We start from the raw sequence: 24,926 nt of genomic DNA, 5'->3' as shown, positions 1-24,926 counted from the left end.
AAACAAATGCAAACAGAGAATGTGACATCAGATTTTCATCCAAAGAATTCAGATTCATAATAAACCTTTTTAGAAAACAGATCTCAATAATCGCTGTAAGTGACAATGTGCATGCAAAGTTTTGTTCAGATTACCCCACCTATTAAGGCAGGAAACAGTACATATGTATATATACATACACCACAATAATTACAATATACATTTTCTGTAATTGCAGAGCATAAAAAAATAAATTCTGAAGCCAGTATACAACCTGTCTATTGAAGTTCTTACTTTGGACATGACAGTAAATAACATGATGGACGTAGTTACTGTTACATTAGCTGGTGGTTTATGAAGACTTTAGTTTAGCAGGTTTGAAACCAGATGTGATGACTGAGATGTGGATGTGACTGCAACTGCATGCTCACTGCCTCACTGACTAATGACTGACATGTCATTAATCAGTGTGCACGTCCTGAATCTAATAATGATGAATATAGTGAAGAAATTTGTCTTATTTAATTGAACCTTTCATATTTAACTGGTTGTAACATTATCTTGAACAACTGGAAAAGTTTAACTACTTTGTTTTGTTTTGTTTTTTTATCATTATACAAATGCACAAATGTCGAGGCATAATAAATCTTTCCTATTCTGTCACCCTCCTGAACACGGCCATTGCATTACATTTAAAATGAAGTATCTCAAAGTTTTTCCACCCAGCATAATTAAAGAGGCTTGAGGGACTTCACAGAGCGGCGTACACACAGAGGAGAACACGATGGATCACAGTAACTATCTGATAAGTTTCGGTGCATGTTTAGCACTTTGGAGAGCTCTGAACACATTCCTGCACCTGTCTCTGCATTTAAATGAAGTCATCAAAGATAAGCAGCACCATTAGCGACGGTTGTTAATCGCACTTTGATTACACTGGAAGGGTTCCTCTAATTCTTTGAAGCACCACGAACAACCTTGAGCCTCACTGCTGGAATTTCAAGGACGTCTTTTTTTCACAAGACAAACTCTTCAACTCCACACCGCCGGCTTAATTACCGACTAATTAAAGGAACCCATGTAGTCCAGATTTTAGAAGCTCTACAGTCAGATAGCTGCAGGAAGTTTAAAAAAAAAAAAAAAAAAAAGTAAATGACTAATTAACTAAATTATTATTATTTATCTGTAATTTCCACAACTCCTGAATGGACTGCCATGAAACCTTATAAAGACATTCATGAGATTCAATCTGGGACATGAGTTAACAAAATTATTTGTGGGGTACCCCCTTTTATAAAAATATTGATTTAAATATATATATTTAAAGTGTTAGTACTTTGCTGAAATGTTTCAGATCTCAAAAAAATATTTTGGGCTGGAAAAAATTAAAAGGAATGTTTTGTATGTCACAGAAAATTATTTGGAATTCCTCAAAAGTTCTTTGAAAACAAAAAAGCTCTTTATATCATTAGGTTTCTGGAAATCAAAAAGAAACTGACGGGGACATCAAACACAAAGTATGGTACTTTAAAATTTAAAGAGTTCATGCAGCAAAACTTTGAGGTGTGGCTAAATATGTATTAACACAGAGAAAGAAACGACATGCTGACTGTGTTAAAGAAAAAAATTTCAAAGTTGCTAGTGATTCTGTTTAAAACAAGAGCTGTGCACATAATGGATCACTCACTCATACTTCCCTAACGTTTCTTACAGTGTGGAACTGTGTTGCATCGACCTTTAAAACAATTAATTTAATTATTTTATCACAAAAACACAGATTACTAGTAATCATTCCAGCTGAGGGGTGCACTGCGAAGATTAATGAGATACTGAGCTATGTTGAGCTTAGTCAGTTTTCTGTGCCATATCTGAATCACCGTGGTAACTTCATCATCATCATCACCTTTATTTATAAACAGTGTTGGTCAAGTTACTTGAAAAAAGTAATCAGTAACTAATTATTGATTACTTCCCCAAAAAAGTAATCCCGTTACTTTACTGATTACTTATTTTCAAAAGTATTTAATTACTTAGTTACTTAGTTACTTTTTAAAAACACAATTTACAACCTGAATAGGTAATAAAGCGATAGATCTTTCAGCCCAATTCTACTTTTTCTGCATAATCCATCATACAAAATGTAATCAAATGGAAAAGTCTCTTCTTAAAACTTGTTTTATTAGTTTTAATCTTTTAACTTTATGCATCAAGCAAAAATTAAATTATATGCAACATTCTCTGACTGGAAGAAATTTGTTTAACATTTAAACCTATTTTCTGCACATTCCAGCACATAAAATAAAATATGTTTTTGTGTTTACACTCACTCTTTCAAATAGATGCAAGTAAAACACAGCAGAAAATAAATAAAGTCAAAGGCTAGTTGCTCTATTTTCACCTGTAAAGCAGGACCGGGGTAGGCGGAGGTTTACCCTGGTGTAGGTGTGCCGCAGCGGTCAGTTGAAGACTCCGCGAGTTTCTCTGTGAATTTCCCATTACAGTCGTAGCGCACTCGACGCTTGCTTGGAAGTTAAGGGGGGTTTTTTTCGCTGTAAAAAGAAGTTTTCTTCCCACGCACAACGGACACTAATGTTTTTGTCACTTTTTATGTAATCAAACTCAAAGTAAGGTCAGTACTTCCACGCTTTAAACGCTGCATGCTCATACTCTCTCCCGCACTCGACATATTAGCCATTGTTGATCTGCACACAGCTGTTGTCAGGAACGTCGCACTCGCTTACGTCACTGTCATGAGACATTCTCGCAAAAAACTCACGGTTTTAGTAACGCAGTAACGCAGTGTTCCTACGGGAAAGTAACGGTAATCCAATTACCGTTTTTGCAATGGTAATCCCTTACATTACTCGTTACTTGAAAAAAGTAATCGGATTACAGTAACGCGTTACAAGTAACGCGTTACTGCCCATCTCTGTTTATAAAGCACTTTAAAACAACCACAGCTGACACAAAGTGCTGTACATTGGGACTGTAAAATAAAATTACATGAGATATAAATAAAAACCAAATAAAAGAAGAGTGAAATCATTAATTAAATAACTACTTCAATTAAAAGAGAAACTAAGTCTCACTGAGGTTAAAAGCCAAGGAATAAAAGTGGGTTTTAAGACGTGATTTAAAAGTGGACAGAGAAGGGGCCTCTCTAACATGCAAGAGCAAATTATTCCATAATTTAGGAGCCACGATAGAGAAGGCCCTGTGCCCTCTGAGCTTCCTCCTGGATCTCGGTACCTCCAGGAGCAGCTGGTCAGCTGACCTGAGAGACCGACAGGGTGTGTGGGGATGAAGAAGCTCAGAGAGGTAAGGCGGGGCAAGACTGTGAAGGCATTTAAAAACCAAACATGAGAATTTTAAAATGAACTCTAAATGACACAGGTATTTTGAACCAGCTGCAGACGTGAGAGCAATGACTGACTGACCCCTGCATAAAGTGCATTACAGCAGTCCAGGCGGGAAGAAATAAAAGCATGGATCACTGTTTCAAGGTGCTGCCTTGAAAGAAAAGATTTTACTCTTGCCAGTCGCCTTAAATGATAAAAACTGGACTTCACCACTCCTCTGATTTGGTTGTCCAATTTAAAATCACAGTCCAACTTAAAACCAAGGTCAGTAACAACAGGTTTAAAATAAACTTCCAAGGGTCCCAAATCTAAAGAGGAGGACTCACAGGGACCACTGGGTCCAAACACCAACAACTCTGTTTTCTTTTCGTTAAAATTTAAAAAGTTTAGAGCCAACCAAGCTTTAATGTCATCTAGACATGTCAAGAGAGGTTTTATGGAGATGCCATCCTTCTGCTTTAGTGGTAAATAAATTTGGCAGTCATCGGCATAACAATGAAATGAGATCCCATGCCTTCTAAGGATGGAACCCAGAGGCATTAGATACAGTAAAAAGAGCAGTGGCCCTAAAATTGAGCCCTGTGGGACGCCGCATGACAGAGGAACAGAAGATGATTCGGAACCGAGGAGGCTGACAGAGAAAGTTCTATCTGACAAATAAGACCTAAACCAATTAAGTACAGTGCCACCCACTACATCATTTAATCGAGAAATTAGAATATTGTGGTCTACTGTGTCAAAGGCAGCAGTCAGGTCAAGCAAGACAAGAACAACATGGTTACCGGAATCACATGCCAGAAGGATGTCATTAAAAACCCTTAATGCAGATTCTGTGCTATGAAGGGTTTTAAAACCTGATTGAAAAACCTCAAAGATGCCATTATCATCTAGAAAATCTTTCAGTTGACTAAAAACAATTTTCTCTAAAACCTTGGAGAGTAAAGGCAGCTTGGAAATAGGCCTATAGTTCGCTAAAACTGTGTGATCAAGGGCCAGGTTTCTTAAGCAGTGGCTGCAGCTAAGGGACAGCAGCGTAAGGGACAGAGACAGAGGGGTCAGAGTCAGGAGCTGTGATAAGAGCCCTGGTGGTGCCGACCTTTTCAATAAAAAAGTTCAGAAAATGATTGCAAATCTCAGGAGAAACTTCCAAACAGACATTCAGGGGCGTATTAAGAACAGTGTCAATGGTCCGAAATAACACACGTGGGTTATGACAGTTGGAAGAAATAATATTTGCAAAATATTCCCTTTTTGCCTCTTTAACAGTGTTCTGGTAGCGATGCCAGCAGGCTTTTAGAATTTGAAATGATACATGCAGTTTATCCTTTTTCCACCTCCGTTCTGCTTGACGACATTCCCTCTTAACAGCACAAGTGCTCACATTAAACCAAGGCTCAGGTTTAGCCTTGGGCTGCCTGGTTTTTAAAGGAGCCACAGAGTCCAAGACGGTTTCACAGCAAGAATGAAACCAGGAATTAAGCTCTTCTGTGTCAGAGGAAACAAAGTCAGAAGGGCCACCGAGCTGATTAAAAGCAGCAGAAAACTGCGCAGCAGTGGAGGGGTTAATAACCCGACAGCATCGAGTAGCAGCGCCAGATTTAACTGCAGTATATGTCAAACCAACGTTGAATAACACAGGCATATGATCTGAGAGTGCACAGTCACAAATCTCCAAGTTAGTGACAGGCAGACCATATGACAGGATAAGGTCCAGTGTGTGTCCGTGCTCATGTGTAGGGCAAGGCACGGACTGTACCAGGCTAAAAGAGTCAATAAGGCTTAAAGTCCTTTACCAGTGGCTTATCAGGACAACATACATGTATATTAAAATCTCCAACAATAAGAACACTATCATAGTTGGGCATAATCCCAGCTAAAAAATCAGAAAAGTCGTTTATGAAGTTCTTATTGTATTTCGGGGGGGCGATAGATGACAGTGCAGAAAAACCGGGTTTGTGCGACTCACCTCAAACAAGGTAAGTTCAAGAATGAAGGCTGGAGAATGAAGGCTGTAGAAAACACTGCTTACATTTGTAATCCTTTTTGTAAACAGTCGCTGTGCTTCCACCTCTGCCTGACGTCCGTGGCGAGTTAAAATAGCAACAATCCATTGGTAAAAGTTCAGATAGAGCACTGGACTCACCAACACTCAGCCACGTCTCAGTCACACACAGAAAATCCAGATCACGGGAACTGAAGAAGTCCACAGCTTATGCCGACCGTGTGACCTAGGGACCAGGTTGGAAGTGCCATGTTTTCACTGATTCTTTTATTTCCAGTGTGTTTTAAGTTCAATACAGAATCTCTACTATATTTGTTACATGTTCAGCCAATCCTCAGTAACACCAACTGTACAATTGGCAAAAATGTATGAATGTCTTCTGCTTACTCCTAATGGTGCTAAAAGTCTCTCTTACACTGCTGGAGCTGAAGCTAACAGAGCTCAGAAAAAAAACTATTTTGAAAATCCATCAGTGGCATTTGTAGGGAATTTATTGCCAATAATATTCCAAACTAAAGTCTTATCCCCGTCTCCTTTCCTAGGCTACAGGAAACTTGTGAATCCGAACATGCGGAGTAACACTGGATGTTTTAATGTGCAGCTATGATGTTAGGAATAAATAGCACTGAGTAGTAAAACATAACTTATTTTTCTGCTCAGCTTGCTTGTGATGCTTATGAATTCACAAGATTAACGATCTTCTCTCTCCTTTTATTTGCAGCCCCAGTGTTGCATTTTTTTCTTTATCACTGGTTCCTCTGATAATGCCTCTGATTTGAGTAGATGATGCTCAGTTGATTCATTTGTGCAGAAGAGAAGTCAAAGGATGCATCAAGCACCTCCTTTTCCTTTTTATGTGAGCAACACAGAGCCTGAAGCAGAAAGACTGGGTTAAGAAAGAAAGTTGATAACCAATAATATGACACCTACCTGTAGTAGGCTCTGTAGTACACCTTTCAGATCCACTGTTTAATCCTCACTTTATGAAATATATATATTCTCCTCCGCCAAGGAGGTTGTTTTTGTTAGGATTTGCGTATGTGTCATCATTATGTTTGTAAATGCAGCAATGGAAAAAAATTTCAATGAATTCTGACAAAACTTTGCAGGAGTGTAGAGTGAGGTCATGTTAACAATCCACTAAAATTTGACTTGCATCCACTGAGGTCTTCAAGGTCAGTTTAACAATTTATTGGTTGAAAAAAGACAAAAAGCCTTATAACCTAGAATCTATTATTATTACAACTACGGTGTATATTGACAACATATAGAAAGTACCATATAAAGATTTCACATTACTTTAAACTCTTCTTCAAGGTCATAAGGTCAAACTCTCATAAAATGCCTTTTATCTTGACAACTATGCTTTAAATATTACTGCCTTTGATTGTATTAGCAAAATTTTGGAAATGATACTGGTGTACGGTGATTTTAAATATTGCATTATAGTAGTATTATATCTAAACATCATGTCAAATTTGACCTCTGATCTCATGTTTACATTTCACACCTGCCTTTCTTTCAAGTTGACCCCAAAACACCTTATGTGTGTGTGTGTGTGTGTGTGTGTGTGTGTGTGTGTGTGTGTGTGTGTGTGTGTGTATGTATATATATATATATATATATATGTGTGTAAAGAAAGTGTTGTCAAGAGAAAGTGAAATTGCTGCCTAGTTCATCCATCCATCCATCCTCTTACTCTTATCCGGGGCCGGGTTGCGGGGACAGCAGACTAAGGAGAGAAGCCCAGGCTTCCCTCTCCCCAGCCACCTCCTTCAGCTTGTCCAGGGTAACACCAAGGCGTTCCCTAGCAAGCCGAAAGGTATAATCTTTCCTGCCTGTCCTGGGTCTGCCCTGCAGGCTTCTCCCTGTGGGACATGCCTGGAACACCTCACCCAGGAGGCGCCCAGGAGGTATGCTTGTCAGATGCCCGAACCACCTCAACTGGCTCCTTCAATGTGGAGGAGCAGCGGCTCTACTCTGAGCACCTCCCGCATGGCCGAACTCCTCACCCTATCTCTAAAGGAGAGGCCAGCCACCCTACAGAGGGAGCCATTTCTGCTCCTTGTATCCACGATCTCCTGTATCCACGATTCTTTCGATCACCACCCACAGCTCGTGACCATAGGTGAGGGTAGGGACGTAGATCAACTGGTAAATTGAGAGCTTCGCTTTTACACTCAACTCTCTCTTCATCGTCACGGACTGTCTGTCAATCTCCCGCTCCTGTCTCCTGTCACTCGTGAACAAGACCCTGAGATACTTAAACACCTCCATTTGGGGCAGGAACTCATCCCTGCTCCGGAGTGAGTACTCCACCCTTTTCCAGCTGAGGATCAGGGCCTCAGATTTGGAGGTGCTGATTCTCATTCCCACCATTTCACATTCGGCTGCAAACCATTCCAGTGCGAGCTGGAGGCCATCACCTGATGAAGCCATAAGAACTGCGAAAGCAGCAATGAGATTCTGAGACAACCCAAGTTTCACACCTGCCTTTCTTTCAAGTTGACCCCAAACCACCTGGCTACACCTAGAAATTCTGTCCATTAAATGAATGATGAATGACTGATGACAATTATGAATAGTATCGTGACAAAGGGCAGCCATTACCCACCAGAAATGAGTCTGACTTATTGCCAGCAATGCAGACCAAGGATGAAGAGCTGGTCCAGTGTTCCATGACCAGGATGAAAACCGCATTGTTCTGAGGTTCAACTAACAGACGGACTCTCTTTTCCAGCACCCTGGTATAGACTTTCCCAGTCTTCTCGACTGAAGACTAAGGGGGATCGTGCTTTTGCTTTTGCCGCACCAAAACTCTGGAACAGCTTGCCGTTTGATGTCCGTGCGTCGGAATCTATCCAATCCTTCAAATCACGGTTAAAAACCCATCTGTTTAAGCTTGCCTTCCAAACAACTTAGTTTTAACCTCTCCCTGGTTCATGCTTGCTGTCACGTCACCATTCTATAACTGTATTTCTTTGCTGTCAATTGTATTTTCTGCTCTTTTATTGCTGTAACCCGCAAATGCGGCTCATCTGTGAAGCACTTTGTTGTACTCGTGACTTTTAAATGTGCTATAGAAATAAAATTGAAATTGAAATTGAAATTGAAAGGAGGCTGAAGAGTGTGATCCTCCTATAGTTGGAACACACCCTCTGGTCCCCCTTTCTTAAAGATGGGAACCACCACTCTGATCTGCCAATCCAAAGGTACCACCCCTGATCTCCATGCAACGTTGTCGAGGCATGTCAACCAAGACAGCCCTACAACATCTAGAGCCTTCAGGAACTCAGGGCGAACCTCATGAACCCCAGGGGCCCTGCCACCAAGGAGTTGTTTAACTGCCTCAGTGACCTCACCCCCGGAGATAGACGAGTTGATTAACGAGGTCCTCGAAGTATTCCTTCCACCTTCCTTCCACAGAAACAAAAACACAAGGAGCCAAAAACCAAAACACAGAGAACAAAGTCCAAAACGGAACAAAACAACAGCACCGAGGCCCAGGAACAGTCCAAAAGAAAACAAACAAAAGGGCCCACGAAAGGCGCAGAGGCCCAGGCAACAGTCTCGAAAAGGTTCAGGGGGCCGGCCGGGCGGGAGGCACCGGCGGCGACGGAGCAGGTCAGGAGGCCGTCCACGACGGTGAGGACGTCCAGTCAGCGGCCTGGAAAGCGGCCGGACAGGACGTGCAGGACGAACAGGCCGGACAGGACGTGCAGGCCGGACAGGACGTGCAGGACGAACAGGCCGGACAGGACGTGCAGGACGAACAGGCCGGACAGGCGAAGCTGAAGCCAAAGCCGGAGCAGGCCGGACAGGCGAAGCTGAAGCCAAAGCCGGAGCAGGCGACAGCGAAGCTGAAGCCGGACCAGGCGAGGGCGAAGCCGTAGCCGAAGCCGGACCAGGCGAGGCGGTGTAGCCGTGCCGGACCAGGCCGGACCAGGCGAGGCGGTGCTGCAGGCGACGGGCGTGGGACAGGTGGTGGCACTGCAGGCGACGGCGTGGGAGCCGCAGGTGGTGGCACTGCAGGCGATGGCGTGGGAGCCGCAGGTGGTGGCACTGCAGGCGACGGCGTGGGAGCCGCAGGTGGTGGCGATGAAGGCTGGACGGGCCCCTCAGACCCTCCAGCGGAGACGAACAAAGGCTGGTGCGGTTCTCCAGAACCCCCAGCGGGAACAGAAGGCTGGACGGGCCCCTCGGACCCTCCAGCGAAGACAAACAAAGGCTGGTGCGGTTCTCCAGAACCCCCAGCGGGAACAGAAGGCTGGACGGGCCCCTCGGACCCTCCAGCGGAGACAAACAAAGGCTGGTGCGGTTCTCCAGAACCCCCAGCGGGAACAGAAGGCTGGACGGGCCCCTCGGACCCTCCAGCGGAGACAAACAAAGGCTGGTGCGGTTCTCCAGAACCCCCAGCGGGAACAGAAGGCTGGACGGGCCCCTCGGACCCTCCAGCGGAGACAAACAAAGGCTGGTGCGGTTCTCCAGAACCCCCAGCGGGAACAGAAGGCTGAGGTGAGAGGCGAGCTAATGTTTGAGCTATGGATAGAAGTTGAAGTTCTATTGACTGTTGTAACGATGGTAGCAATGGTGGGTTAGGTGGTGGATTAGCAGGTAGCTGAGCTAATTCTCCTGACCCTCCAGAACACGAGAAAAATGGCTGGATGGGCTCACCAGAGCCTCCAGCAAGGTCAGGAATGGGTGCACGAGCCTGCTGGGCACTAGCCGCTCCCATCCGAGGAGTAGGTACGGGTGCAGAGGTAGGCTGTGTCCTGGCAAGCCTCACCCTGGAAACCGGAACAGGCGACGGCTGGGCAGCTGCTGTCCCCACCCAAGGAACAGGTACGGGTGCAGGGACTAGCAGAGCCTCAGCAGGCCTGGAAACTGGAGCAGGGATCAACTGGGCCCTGGCCCCCCTCACCCGAGGAACTGATACAGGTGCAGGGGATGGCTGGACCACAGCTGCCTTGGGAGCAGGAGCACAGGAAGGCAGAGGAGCAGGCCCAGGAGAGACAGAGTGGCGACGGTGTGAGTGTCGCTTTCTCCGGGAAGTGGGAGGTGGCAAACTGGGCTGCGAATCCTCCAAAGGACCAGGCTGCGATGAGGAAGCAGAGAGTTTGTGAAGTTCAGAACGTGGCAGACCCATAAACAGAGTGAAGGACTGCAGCGGAGTGAGTCTAACGTCCGGCGTCATGTAATCCTTCTTCCTCCGCTGCTTAACCCTCTTGTCGGACCGGAAAACCTGGGGTGGAGACGAAGGTGTAGTGATTGGAGATAATGAGCATGTGCTCAATCTGATAGACCGAGGCATAGGTGCCGGCTCAGCCGTAGTCATGGCAGTTTGGAGGCTGCGGGGCCCTCCCCAAGCCAAACGTGACCCATAGAAGGGTGACTCGAGCTCCCGGGCATGCTTAGCCTCCTGCCTCACCCTCTCTTTGAGGAAGGCAGAAACTGCAGGTCTCCGATACCACACAGAGTCTGCTGGGTCCATGTTCTGGTCGCGTCGTTCTGTTAAGGTTGGCTGTGTGGCAGGCAGGCAAGGAGGATGGGTGGACCCAAAGTGCAGACTCAGACTCAAGGGATGAGCTCAAAAATACTCAGCTTTATTTGCTGGCACAGGGAAAACAAGCGTACAAAGCAAAGCAAACTAAACTAAACTGGGAAACAACATAAACTCACGGGAAACACAGGGAGATCCACACAGCATGGGGGACGACGCGACACTGACTCAAAGAAACACAGGGTTTAAGTACACTGGGAAGTAACGAGAGGAATGAGACACAGAAGGAGGGCACAGCTGGGAGAAATCAGAACTAACGAGACAAGGAAGCAAAGCCAGACACATTAACATAAGACACGCACCTCCAAAGTAAAACAGGAAACATAACACAGAGACGCGAACTTGACAAGGGGATACAGCTGACAGGGGAGACAGAGCAACTAGAGAACATAGACATAAACCATAAGACAGAACTTAAGAAACCAGAGACTAGAAATGATAACAAACTCAAAACCTCTGGGTCGACCCAGGCATCCTAACAAAAAGTAAATAATGCTCAAAGTGAGCTGCTTTGGCAGAGGTGTGCTTCTGGTGTGCTTTTTTGTTAAAAAATTTTTTTTTTTTTTTAATTTACACAAATAATGTTTATTTCTAAACAAAATTTATTTCCAGACTGTGACTAAAAGTTATTTCTCAAATCCAGGAGATCAAATTACAAAGAGGTAATTTCACAGTGCAAAATAAGGTTTTGAAAAGCAAAAGAGGGGTTTTAGAAGATTTATGGCTTTATTGCTGGTCTTTTTGTTTTCCAAAAGAAAGAATATTAATATTAATATTTTAAGTGTGAATGATTGATGATTTTCCTTTTCTCTTCATTAGTTATTGTAGTTAAAAACTACAACCACTTCCTAAAATACAGCAGAGCAATCGCCTACAAATTTAGTATACATACAAAGAAATTTGTGCAGTTAATCAAATGATACCACCTTCTTCTTAAGAATGAAAATGTCATTGATTCCTCCCATCAGCACCATACCTACAACAATGCTATGCGAGTCAACGCACTTGGGGTCTAATTGTATTCACAAAGCTGCCATATGCACTGCTCTGACAATGCCTGGGGCGCTCTCACTTTTTGGTGCAATTGCATTTGTACGCACTGGTGAGATCAGCTGAGGCTTTTGTCGCTGTCTGTTCACTCAGTGCAGCCGGGCAGATGGATCGACATGAAAATATTAAGTCTGTGTTCTCGTGGCAGATGTTGTGCACTGCTCACAACAAGAAGATTTCAACCGCCCCAAGTGTTTGACCCAGGCCACAGACTGCATGCCAGCTATTGACGATTTCACTCTTTTCTGTCAGGGGAGTTTAGGAAACTTGAAAGTGTCTCTTATCTTATGGACTGCTAAGAAGCCCACTCCCCTGGAAGAAGAAAGGAGTTCCTAGTGTTAAACTAAACTCAAAGAAAGAGGATATGAGAGACCTGCATTGGACAGATCTACTATTCACTGAAGCTTCATCAGAAATAGTCTCAGTGGAAGAGTGGATATCAAGACGCTAAGAACAATGAGAAACAACAACAACAAGGAGAAAAGGGTGAGCTAAATTACACAATACATGGACTGAAAAAACAGTAACGGGTCTTATGAAGGAATCCAAATTTAAGTCAGGAGCAAGGTACAACACTAAGAGTTTGCAGCAATCTGTGAAAAACGGTGGAGGCTCTGTCAGGGCTGGGGAGCTTGTTAAAATGGATCCAATCATGAACCCCGTAAGTGCCATCAAATTTTTATCCACCATGTAATACCATTTGGAAAGCATTGACTAACAATGGCTTCATTTTTCAACATGACACTCTACCAATGCAGTAAATGCATACCTGGATAGAAAAAACGGACAATGGAGCACCATGGTTCATGGATTGGCCTCCCCAGAGCCCGGAGCTCAACATTATTGAAGCAGTGTCGGATCAACTTGACAGAGAACGGAACAAAAGGACATCCAACATCCAAAGAAGAGCTTTGAATGTCCTTCAGGAAGCCTGGGGAACTGTTACTGAAGACTACTTAAAGAAATTACAATAAAACTGAATAAGAGTTCAGGCTGTGTTGTCAAATACAGATGGCCATAACAAAATGACTTTGAAGCTCATTAAAACTGTACAAACTCTGGTTTTGTCTCTTATACTGTATTTCTATGGATGTTTATACAGTAAATTTCGACTACTCCACATGTTCCTGTTAAAGTATAAAGAAATGAAAGGTAGCTCAAGAGTTTGGCACAGTACTGTATATCTGTGCTGGTCTGCTTTTTGTTTCTTCTCTCTGGTTGTTTTCACTTGTTGATTTCTTTCATCTGTGTCCTGCTCTCCTGCGTCTCATCATTAACTATAGAGTTTATACACTCCTGTCTCTATTTCTTTGTGTGTGTTAGCTTGTTATGTTACATTACTTTTTGATTCTGCTTCAGTCTGATTAATTAGACTGAATCTGTATCCTGCATTTGGGGTCCTCTCTACTCATTACTGTAAGTTTACATGTTAATTAGTCCGCTGGTCATTCTGTAGGTTTGTGTGGATGTGAGGGTGAAAATTTCATCTCTATGGAAGAAAAATAGAAAAATATTTGCATAAAATAACTTTTAATAAAAACTATTTTTACATGCTTCCCAAGTTGAGTATATTCTGATTCTATGTGGCAGTAAATTAACACTCTATGTGGGCTCTGCTGTTTCTAAGCTACAAGAAATACCAAATTGTCAGTATATTTTTTTTTTTTTTTTTAAAGAATTTGTGGACAGGTGATGTGCCTGGCAGCTTTGACTTAACGGATTTAATGGTCATCATGGTTTAGCTGAGATTTCAAAGGAATACCCATGTCACCTTTTAGAGGGGAAAAAAAAGTAATAAGAAATGAAAGGAGCGACCTCGAGGAGAAGAGCTCTGCAGAAGCACGGAGCGAGGCATTCAAGCGCCAAAGCCTGTTGCTGTCATCCACAGATAAGAGCACACGAAACACACACACACACACACACACACACACACACACACGAGATGCTCTCTGCCCCATCTGCTCCCCCTCGGGGGATTATCATCACCTCCAACTGAAAATCAGTTTGTCGCGGTCACATCAGTCTCCTTGGCTACGACCCGCTGTCCATTTTAACAAGCCCTTAAGGTCTCAGTGACACTGAGACAGTTTAGCTGAGGATTTAAATAAATTAAGCCTCTCTTCTTTGATATATATATATATTTAAAATGGAAACAGGGGAAGCGCCGTTTTTCCTGTTGGTCTGCAGCTCTGTGGAGTGAAGCATGACAGAAGATTGTTCGATCCTAGAAAAATGTTTAATTTTCACATGACTTAAAAAGACAGCAGCAGTGAAAGAAAGAAATGTAAAATCAAATATAAACAAGGTGAGTACAGGTAAAATTTAAGGTGCCCTTTTCACAGTTTTCTCCTTTTTTTCACTTGTGAGAAGATGTGGTGTATGGAGCCGTCTCAGCATCTTAATGAGTGAGGAACTTGATGTTCCCTCCTTTCCTGCACTTGTCACAGTTCAGTTATTGTTGAGAGGCTGAAGGATTCGGTGCAGAACATGGTGTGGGTGTGCCTGTTGTGGGGAAATGAATCTGTTTGTGCCGTCACTTTGTGGGGATCTGCCTTCCTTCTGGGGAAAACCAAGTCCTTATAGCATAGCTCATTACATTTGGAGAGCAGACTGCAGGCTCATAGTTAGAGTAAGGGTCTGGGAAAGATGAATACATGTGTGCTTCTGTTACTGTCTAATACAAAAAACAACATGAAAGCATTAACACAAAGTATTACTTCAGTACTTTGGGTTAACTGAGACACAATAGAGATTAAACAGAATTTTTTGTGCATCATATCAAAGAGACCTGAAAAGCACTCTGCATATCAGAGCGATACGTGGTGCGATGCCTGGTGCATCACCTCGTGCACTGCAGGCTGAACAACGCTTCAAGCTAAATATCGAGGAGATGCTACAACAGGCTGCTGCCGATCATCGAAATGATGACATCCGTATCTGCTACCATACAGATGTGAGCCTGTTTAGTCTGATGTGATTGCAGGCCAACACAGTGATGGCAAGATTAACCCAGGGGTCTGCTTCCAAGTTTGTTGTGCCTGGAAAAATTCCAGAAGGATTTATCCAGGAGTCATACTACTCACAAGCCTGAGAATGAGGCAGCAGCTCTGGATACACTGTCTTTACACATATGAATTTGAGTGTAATCCCATTCTTAATACATAGGGTTTAATATGATTTTAACCCATCCTTGGCAGCTATAACAGCTTCACCTGTTCTGGGAAGGTTTTCTACAAGGTTAAGGAGTGCGTTTATGGGAATTTGGCTCATCTGTGAGGTCAGACACTGATGTTGGAGAACATCACAATAATAACAAGAAGGTCTGGCTCACGGTCTACTTCTTTTCAGAGTTGTGCCAACCCAGATTTGTCCATCAGATGGAAAAGTGTTATTCATCACTCCTGACAGTGTAGTGGTGATGTTCTTTACACTGATGTATCCGACGCTTTGCATCTCACTTCGTGATGTAAGGCTGGGATGCAGCTGCTCGGACATGGAAACCCATTCTATGAAGTTCTCTACACACTTTTCTTAAGCTATTCTGAAGGCATCATGACTGACCTCACTCTGTGATTTTTACATGGTCGACCACTTCGTGGATGAGTTGCTGTCATTCCCAATCATTTCCACTTGGTTATAATGCCACTAACAGTTGACTATGGAATCTTTAGTACCAAGGAGATATTCCGACTGGACTTGTTGCACAGGTGGCATCCTATCACAGGACCACACTGAGTTCACTGAGCTCCTGAGAGCGACCCATTCCTTCACAAATGTGTGTAGAAGCAGTCTGCATGCTTAGGTGCTTGATTTTATAAACCTGTGAACATGGGAGTGATTGATACATCTTAATTTAATGATTTGGATCGGTGAATGAATATTCCTTGAATTGTAGAATATCTCAGAATAGAATATCTATTTCTAAATCTGAAACCAGCCACCCTGTTGAGGAAAAGGTTTTCAGCCACCTTTATCTGCAACCTTATTGTTTCCGCTTCCTAGACCATATGCCATGAGGGAGGGAACCTACAGTGATGGTAATTCGAAGGGCTTGCCTTCCAGCTCAGCTCTCTTCAGTACAAAGTTTGGAAAAAATGCCCGCACTAGTTCACTGGTCCCATCAAAAGGCTCTCAAAATACTTGATCACCCTTGCTTCACGCTAACCCACAAAGAGCAGTGCACCATTGTACTTGAGAGTGTTAGCCACCTAACACTGAGCGTCACATTCCAGGGAAGCCAATGGAGCCAAAACAGAGTGAATCTCATCCCTACCCGTCCTTTTTCACTGCAGGTGTTTTTGTTTACTTCAGCAACTTCCGTCAGTAAATGAGGTGAGGCCACCCCTACGTCTTCAAACTGCCTTTGAGACTGAGGACGTGCTCATCTGGTTCAGGAGCTCCTCAAAGAGCTCTTTCCACAATATTCCAGTAAGGCTCAGCAGTTCTCATCTCTGACCAAAAACTGGCCTGAGGCTGAGCCAAGCCTGCTTTTCTTATTTCCTGCTCCTGATTCATCAGACACTTTGCTAGGAGCCATCTGAAAGTCCTTCTCACTGAACTCTTCCCAGGCTTGAGAATTTGGCTCTGCCACAGCAGACGCGACAGCCCTCCTGACCTTTTTTTGGTACCCATCAGTCCTTTAATAGTTATCTATTCCAGCTGACCATTAGGTGGTGATCAGCTGACAGCTCTGTTCCTCTCTTCATGAGTGAAGAGTGTCTTGGACAATACATCAACAACACAGATCAGTGACCTTTCGGTTAAGGTTCTCCTGGATCAAGTATATTAATGCGTGACATTAATTTGTGTCTTTTCTTTTCCTTCCAGTCGACACTGTTCAGATTTCTCCAGTCTCAGGATGGGACACCTCACAGAATCCCACCCAGAGACTGCAACAAGGACGGGTATTCTGAACTGCTGTTTGGTGGATAAGCACAGACATGATCCTCTAGCTTGGCCAGGAGCTTGTTAGTGTTGGCTTTATGTTTCTGGTCCAAAAGGTACATCCAGCCTTTATACACAGTCAGTATTCAAACCGGTGAGAGGAGCGAAGAAAAAATTGATTAAAACTTTATATTATTAATTGAAAGCTTTTTGTTGGAAATTTTTTAGCTTGTTTAATATCCTGCTGCTTGCAGTAATCGGATGATTTAGGATTAATGTTTCCAGCACCTCAAGATAAAAAATGTTGGTAATTCTTAAAATCTGCACCCACCTAAACAGCCAGTACTGTAACCTCTGGTTTACTGAGACCAGAATTCACCAAATTATTGACCTTTACAAATTATATATGCATGAATAATGTTTAATCTCTGTTTGATATTTCCTTTTTTTAGGTGAATTTTATGGTGCAAAGCTATTAAAGATTTGTCCAGATGTTTCCAACTTTTGAAAAATATCTTTACTTTATGTGTTTTTCATTGTGATTACAAAATAAAAGAATGACAAGAGCAGAAAGCAAATGAGATCTTAGCTAGAGCATCTAAATTGTACCATGTGTGCTCTTTTTTTTTTTTGGTCATGTCTCAGATGATTTGACAGTTAATTAGAAGAACAACAATCAGACAAGCTTGTAAATAATGTGCTAGCCTGCTGTGCAAACCGCTTTAGTCTCTGATCAGCTAACCTAGCGGAGCAGAGCGTCTCTGAGCTTTTCTCGTTTCTCTGTAAATCTGAGTGTGCCACGTTGGAGAAGTCTGAAGTGGCGAACAGCTGGATTATACAAACAATGGGGAGAGGAGGGCTCATTAAACCGCAAGTCATTTGTACTTGTGGTTTTGGTTATTTAAGATGATCCAACTTGCTGCCTTTCACTGCTGCCCGCATGTGTGATTAAATTAAGGTCTAATGTCTCGTCACATTGCACCATGTTGTGATTTTAATTAAAACTCCTCCTATTAAATATAAAAAATGTCCTGATCGCTGTTAAACTGCAGATCATCAAATACAGCAGCAGCTGGGCTATAACAAAACAATTTATGATGCCATTTTGTGAAATGTCATATTTAATTTCTCATCGCTTTAAAATGAGGCTCCGAGGCGAGGGTGTCTCATTTGGTTAAACGTCTGTTGCCTCGACTACTCTCTCCTCGTGTCCCTCCCTCACCTCCTGGTCACCTCACCTCCTCCTGACATGTCTGGTGGGAGGGGCTAAGAATGGGGAGGAGAGGAGCTGAGGATATGTGGTGTGGGAGAACTGAGAAAGGAAAGCCACTTTCAGGGCTGTGAGAGTGAAATCAAAATATTTAATACATCTGATAAACCATAACCACGGTTAGTTAACTAAAACTAAACTATAACTCAGTGTGGGAAATTGTTTTAACTGAAACATACATAAACTTTTTTTTTTTTTTTTTTTAATTGAAACAGTATTGTGCATAAAAAAATATACAGGAAAACATTTTTAGTTTGTCAGGCTGGTGATGTTATGAGTTCCAGGGATGATTAGGGTTTTTCCAGTTTTCAGCATTTTTGCATTATAATTCTGCATTGTGTATTCTTGATTCCTGATTACATTGATTACATTCCTGTTATCTGTGCCTTTAGTTCCCTGACTGATTTAGTTGATGATAGGCTGTTCCCATGCTGTCCCTCCAGTCTTATTTGTGTTTTTTTTATCCTCTGTCTCTGAGTCAAGTTCGTATGTCTTACTCCTGGTTGTGGTGTTAGCCATTTCCTGTCTTATTTTGATAGTATCTCAAAATTTCTGAATCCCCTTCTCATTATCTGCAATTGGTTTCAGCTGTCCTCCCACCTGTGTCCTAGTCGCTGGTTATCTTGTGTGTATTTATTGCCTCAGTCTTCCCTGGTCCTTTGTCGTGTTCTCCCTCATGGCTATTTTGTACCTAGAAGAGTCTTAGCTGTGCAATAACAGCTCCTGACCTGTTTAGTTCTGTATTTAGTTCAGCAATAAAGCTGCTTTAAAGTATTCCTCGTCTTCTGCTCCTGCATTTTGGGTCCAACTCTTGCCTGCCAAACAGCTGGTCCCTAATACCTGGTTAGATTTGTAAGCACTCTCAGTTTGAGGTGCAAATGTTTACTGAAACTGTCCTAACTCTCTGTGTTACGGCTAAAAGCTGAAGCAAACATCGAAATAATAAAAGTTCAATGTTTAACTATGATTGCAGACTATAAGCAGTGGACTGACTGTTCAATGTTCAATGTTGATTAGCTGTGTCCTGCAGGTTTTGGATGTGACCTTGATCCACGGATTCAAATGGCTATTACACAGTAGTTCTCCAGAGGCCTGGTAATAACCTCAGATAAGCAATATTATTACTGACATTTGATCAGCCTCGATCCGTATAGCGCTGCTTTTTATCTTACACAGAGTAAAGATAGAAGCGGTGGGGTATCAGGTGTGACTGTGCAGCAAATGTTTTCTATCAGGGGTCAACAGGAGAGCGGGATGTTGCTCAGGGCAGCCGGAATGTTTGCATGTTCGAGCTCAAGCAGCAGGAAAACTGAGCAGTGTTACATCAAAAGACACGAATCAACCTTCGGATCTTTAAGCGTGGAGACTTTCTAAGTTTACTCACGCTGACGGAAAACCCACCTTATGAGAACAGACACCCCCACATCCTCACAGTTCTTGTAGACGTGCCCCCATGTGTCCTGGATGATCTCCCTCTCGGTGTCGGACAGCGGCTCCGCGCGCTCCGGACGGTCCTCGCACTCCACCTCTCCTCTCTGCACTCCCAGCAGCTGCGGAGGTGGCGAGGGTGGCGGCGGAGACTCCCGGCGCGACATCCTCCTGCGGCGCAGCAGCCCGGAGGCTCCCAGCAGCGCCCGGGGGAGGTAGGGAGCGAGGGAGGGGGGGAGGGAGACGGAGAGCTGAGACCCCACGGCGGGAGCTGGGAGGAGAGACGGGATGAGAAGAGAAGTAGAGAAGAAGAGGAGGAGAGCGGGAGGAGAGAGGAGGCAGACGGCACTCAGAGCCAAGAAAAGGAAACGGAAAATGAAGCTCCGCTGCCACCCACCGAGCTCTCTCACTCCAAACTCTCACTCGCTTGTACTCCCTCTAACTAAAAACTTCTTTCTCACACTGTTCTGCTCTCTCTCTTTCCCCCCTCCTCCTCCTTCCCCTTTTCCTTCCCTCTCTCTCCCTCTCCCGGTAAGGGAGATGCTTGTCGGTGATGCTGATGTTGTTTTCCCGTCACTTCTCCTCTGCTTCTCTCTGATCCACTCGCTCTGGGTGAAGGAGATGAGGCGTGCTGAGGCTGTGTTGTGAGGACCTGATGGAATGAGAGCAGGGTGGGGAGACAACAGGAGATAGAAACAGAGGGGTGGAGAGACCAGGAGAAAGGAGGGGGATGAAACAGGAGGCGAGAGAGAGAGGAGCACATATCTTAGTGCATATGTGGACACATGCAAAGAGTGAGGACTCATTTATATCTACATGGTATATTTTCTTCTACATGTATCTATGGTTCAGAGACACAAATGCCATCAAAACATGTAAATATGTGATTATTAGAGGCAGTAGTGCAACGTTAGTGCAGCAGAGAAACCTTTGCTCTGCAGAGACTAACAGGATCCCAACGTTTCAGCATCTCTCAATGATTCAAAGCCAACAACTTTATTCTCTTTTCACTCTTTGCACGGTGCTGTCTTTTAGAGAATAAACAGTGCTAATGAATAAACACAATCTCCTCAGCAACAAACAGAAAAGCCACTTTATTAGATACAACTTGCTAGTACTGGGTTAGACCCCTTTTGCCTTCAGAGCCACTGCTTCATGGCTGAAGCTGCTTCATTCATCAAAGTGCTGGAAGCTTTCCTCAGACATTTTTGGTCCACGTTCACATGGTAGCGTCACAGATTTATCAGCTGCATGATGTGAATCTTAAAACAATGTTCACGTAGGCTGTGGCATTTTAATAATGTTGAACTGTCACCTAGTGTGGTCTCCTGCTGCTACATCTTACCTGATTCAACGTGTTGTGTCTTTAGAGATGCTCTTCTCGTGACTTGATTGTAAGAAGTATTCAACGAGTAGTCAAATAGGTGTACCTAATAAAGTGTCCAGTGCAAGTTTTTCACTTGGGAGCTGGTGGAAAAACCAAAACCAGAGAAAAAGAGAGCGATGTTGGGAATTCTCAATTGTTGCTAAATGTCTGATGCTTGTATATAAAACTGTTCACTGATGCTCTGTCATTTTAATGCCTGGTAATTCATCCACTTGGGGCCTTTTTAACCTGTAGCTGGTAGAAACAATATGAGCAAAAGACATTTCCATTCTGAAACCAGTTAATTAATAACAGTGTTAAAAACCCAGACAGCCTGGCGTTCATATACATCACACTTAAATAATCTGTCAGCATGCAGGGTGGGGTTAACTTGCCAGATCTGGCAGGTTTGTTTAATGTTGCCTGTTATTAGCAGTTTTATCACATAGTTATTATGTCCAAAAAGCACCATGAGTGTGCAGGGTTGTACAGTGAGCATGTGCAATCCTGCACAGCTTCTTTGTACAAAGCTTGATTTTGCCGATGTGAGAATAAGACAAATAACAGTGCTGTGTCTTTTTCCTGCCCACTCTATGGAGAAAGCTCCCCTGACCTAAACCAAGTGATGTCTTTCCAATGAGGATCCATTTGAAGCGACTTCAAAAAATGTCAGTCTGATTCTCCCAACATTATCTAGAGGTCATGTGTTAAAATGGCATTAGAGTAGTTTTACGAGCTCCAGCAAAGAGGCAGGAATTAATTTGCATACCTAGAGATCCAAGCATGGAAAGAAGCTAGCAGCGTGAAAGGCGTTACATCAAGGCCATTTAAGACTTTAATGGATTATAGTCATAGTCCAAAATAGTTCTATAAATGTATTTTGATGAACTGAGCTTAGCTTTTAAGGGTTCATTGGTGCCAAGTCAGGAAGTTTAAGCTGACCTTGCTAACACACAGTTTTTCAGAGTTTTCTCTCAGAAAACTATGTTGAACAATCTTAGTAAAAATTAAACTGTTAAGCTGATAGCCATGAACGTAAAACAATAAAATATTCTGTAGAGTCACTGCTGTCGATCCAAGATTAATAAAGGAACAGAACCCTTTCACAGTTAATCCGTTTTTCCAGAAATAATAATATATCCTCGTTTACTTCAAGCTTTGAAATCAATCTTTGTTCTACTGCCTCAAAGTGGATTAGGAAAAATTGCACATTCAAGTTCCCTCAACAATCATAAAATGTTACCTGAAAATAAAAGCAAGGCTATTAAACAGATCCAGAGAGGTGGATGATCATTTGCTTTCTACTTATGTGACCACAAATTGCTCACATCACCTAAATATGTAAGATTTAAAACAAAAAAGACAGAGAGAGAGAAAAATCTGACACTTCTTCTCACTTGTTTTTGGGATTACAGGGGTAAAAATATCAACAAGCTGCTGCCTCCACTTTCAGCCTGCCAGGTTTAATTTACCATGCTTTCATCACTGGAGATAATTACACTTACCACTGCTTTCTATACGGTAAAGCTGGTTGACCTTCCCTATCTGAAAAATGTAATAACCACCGGTACTCATACAATGGGATAGAAAATTGCCATCTTATATCTCATCTTTGCTGCTGCTGGGACTGTGACACATATTTAAACCGTTTCACTGACTGGTTTAATGTATCAGGAGCCCTGAACCAGAACCGATGTAGGAAAGCCCGTCTTTGCAGTTTGAGCAGAAGTCTCATGGATAACCTCCAACAACAACCTCCACCTGCCTGTGATTCCTTTACAAGGTTGTGTAGTGGAATATGTCTGCTCTTATTGCTTTTTTAAATGATGGCAATTTAATTCAATTCTGTTTTATTTATACAGCACCAAATCACAACAAACGTCACCTCAAAACACTTTATATTGTAAGGTAACGAAAGAAATCGCAACATCACATGACTTGGCGATAGTGGGAAAGAAAAACTCCATTTTAACAGGAAGAACTCACAGAAGAGCGTAGTTCTGCTAGAATGCTCACCTAACAATTTGTCACCTCACATAAAAACAAAACAAAAAAACCCAACACATTTTAGAAAAATTCAAAAATTCACATTTTTATACCCAAATTTATGTATAAAAGATTACAAATTTCTGGATAGCAACAATAATCATATTTTACCATTTAAAAATATCATTTTGATTAAAGAGCTTGCACCTGCTGGTAGATTGACCAAACAAGGACATAAAAAATGATTTTTGTTGTTTCCAATACTGTTATTTAGGGCATAAATCTGGGGTTATATGTGAGGTTATGTGTGAAGATACCCAGGTACTATTTTCCTGTAGACTTCAATATATCTGGCATTTTTTTAAAAAAACACCAGAAGAGTCGCCCCCTGCTGGCCTTTAAGAAGACTGCAGATTAAAGGTGCTGCACATTCAGTCTACATCTATCATATTTATACAATCACCATGGCAGCCTGTGGTCACATAATGACAGGATATGACGTGATAGGAGTTTCCTGTATGTTAATTTTGTTATCATAGTTATTTTAATTATTATAATAACACTAAGAACATTGTATCCTCAAGTAGCCACTTAACAGTTTTATCTTTAAACTGTCAGGACTTAGTGATAGATTTAATTCGGTTTTATTTAAGCAGAGGCAACTCACTCATAAAGCGCTACATTTTAAAACAAACTGCTCATAATATTCCCCAGAGCCCAGGGTGAGAGGTGAAATATTCAGATTCTGATGTTTTACACATCAAAGAATCATATTTATCATTTCTACAAGAGCATATGTCTGAAGTTTTGCTTGTAAAATTAGTGAAACTGTGACAATACTATTTTTTTAATTTAAAACAGCTACTGATTAAAGATCTCCAGACTGACGTAAATGATCATCTATTTTCTTATATAACCACTTTGTATTTTGCTCACTCTTGTATTGAAAAAATAAATATATTCACTTTTCGTGGCAATAAACAGAATAGGGGCAACTTATTATTGTACAGATGAGCTGCAGGGGCTATTGTCAGAGGGCACCAGCATAGAAATGAGTCATGATGTAAAGATGGCATTGAGACAAAGAAAACAGTACATGCTTTAAAACTCAAGGAGAAGGTTCTGCTTATACACAAACTCTCTCTGGACATTGCAGTGGACAGTTGAGCAGGTCCGGAGGAAGCCGAGAAAAACATGGCCCTGGAAAGGAAAGAGACCAGACCAGAATGTCATTAAAGTTAATGCAGGCTCCTGCATAATCACCGTTTCTTTCTCAGTCCTTCAAATAATATTCGAGCTACTCTGAGTGCAGGTACATCATGTTTAAAGCCTGTAAATGCTTATTTTCTAGATGTGTGCCACCTGTATTTTACCGTACAGCCTTCACTACAGGCTGCCAGCACAGTCAGGTCTTTTAAGAGGGTCTTCCACATCATGACCTCAGCCTCCTGGAAGGTGGTTGTTTTCAGGAGAAGCTTTGTGTTTGTGAGTGGTAAGAACTGCTGCAAAAATGGGACTGAATAAAATAAAGAGACTTGACTATAAAAATATTTCAGACTCATTTGTGTGTGCTTTTTTTTTTTTTTTTTTTACTATTTAAAAAACAGTTTTGATCCAGTGAAGAAAATTTGATTTTCAGAACTCGGTGATAGAGAAAATTGCTTATTAAGATGTAGATTTTTGCAATGAGCAAGCGCCAGGAGAGCACATCATTCTATATTTGTGCAGAAGACTGAAGACTGTGCCCGAGGAGGAGGTCAGACATTTATCTCAATCCAATCTGCCACGGTGGTATTGAAAACGCCACATTTGACATTCCTTATCTAAAAAAAAAAAAAAAAAAAAATACTAAACTGCTGTCTAGACAAAAGCAGCAGAGGGGTGGTGGAGGACGATGGTGCTGACAGGTCTATTATGCCACAGAGGCGACTGGAGAAGCCGACAATCAAGAGATGGAGCTGTCACAGCATTTTTCAAAATGGCAGATTTCACTGCAACACCAAAGGGTGTCACTCTGTCACTCGTCAATGCACGATGCAATA

General features: G+C 42.5%; 1 protein-coding gene across 1 annotated transcript in view; it reads right to left on the bottom strand.

Moving 5' to 3' along the window:
- Positions 1-20,972, bottom strand: part of cygb2 (cytoglobin 2) — a 37,045-nt gene extending 16,073 nt beyond the window's left edge. The window contains exons 1-2 of the mRNA XM_031727532.2: positions 20,878-20,972; positions 19,506-20,184 (exon numbers count right to left, since the gene is read on the bottom strand). Of these exons, the coding sequence (XP_031583392.1) occupies positions 19,506-19,699 (194 nt within the window). The 5' untranslated portion in view covers positions 19,700-20,184; positions 20,878-20,972. The remainder of the gene's footprint in view (positions 1-19,505; positions 20,185-20,877) is intronic.
- Between the last annotated feature and the right edge of the window lie 3,954 nt (positions 20,973-24,926).

The sequence above is a fragment of the Oreochromis aureus genome, linkage group 6 (genome assembly GCF_013358895.1).
Source record: "Oreochromis aureus strain Israel breed Guangdong linkage group 6, ZZ_aureus, whole genome shotgun sequence".
NCBI classification, from domain to species: Eukaryota; Metazoa; Chordata; class Actinopteri; order Cichliformes; family Cichlidae; genus Oreochromis; species Oreochromis aureus.
Note: the sequence above shows the minus strand (reverse complement) of the source record. Positions and strands in the feature narration are given on the sequence as shown.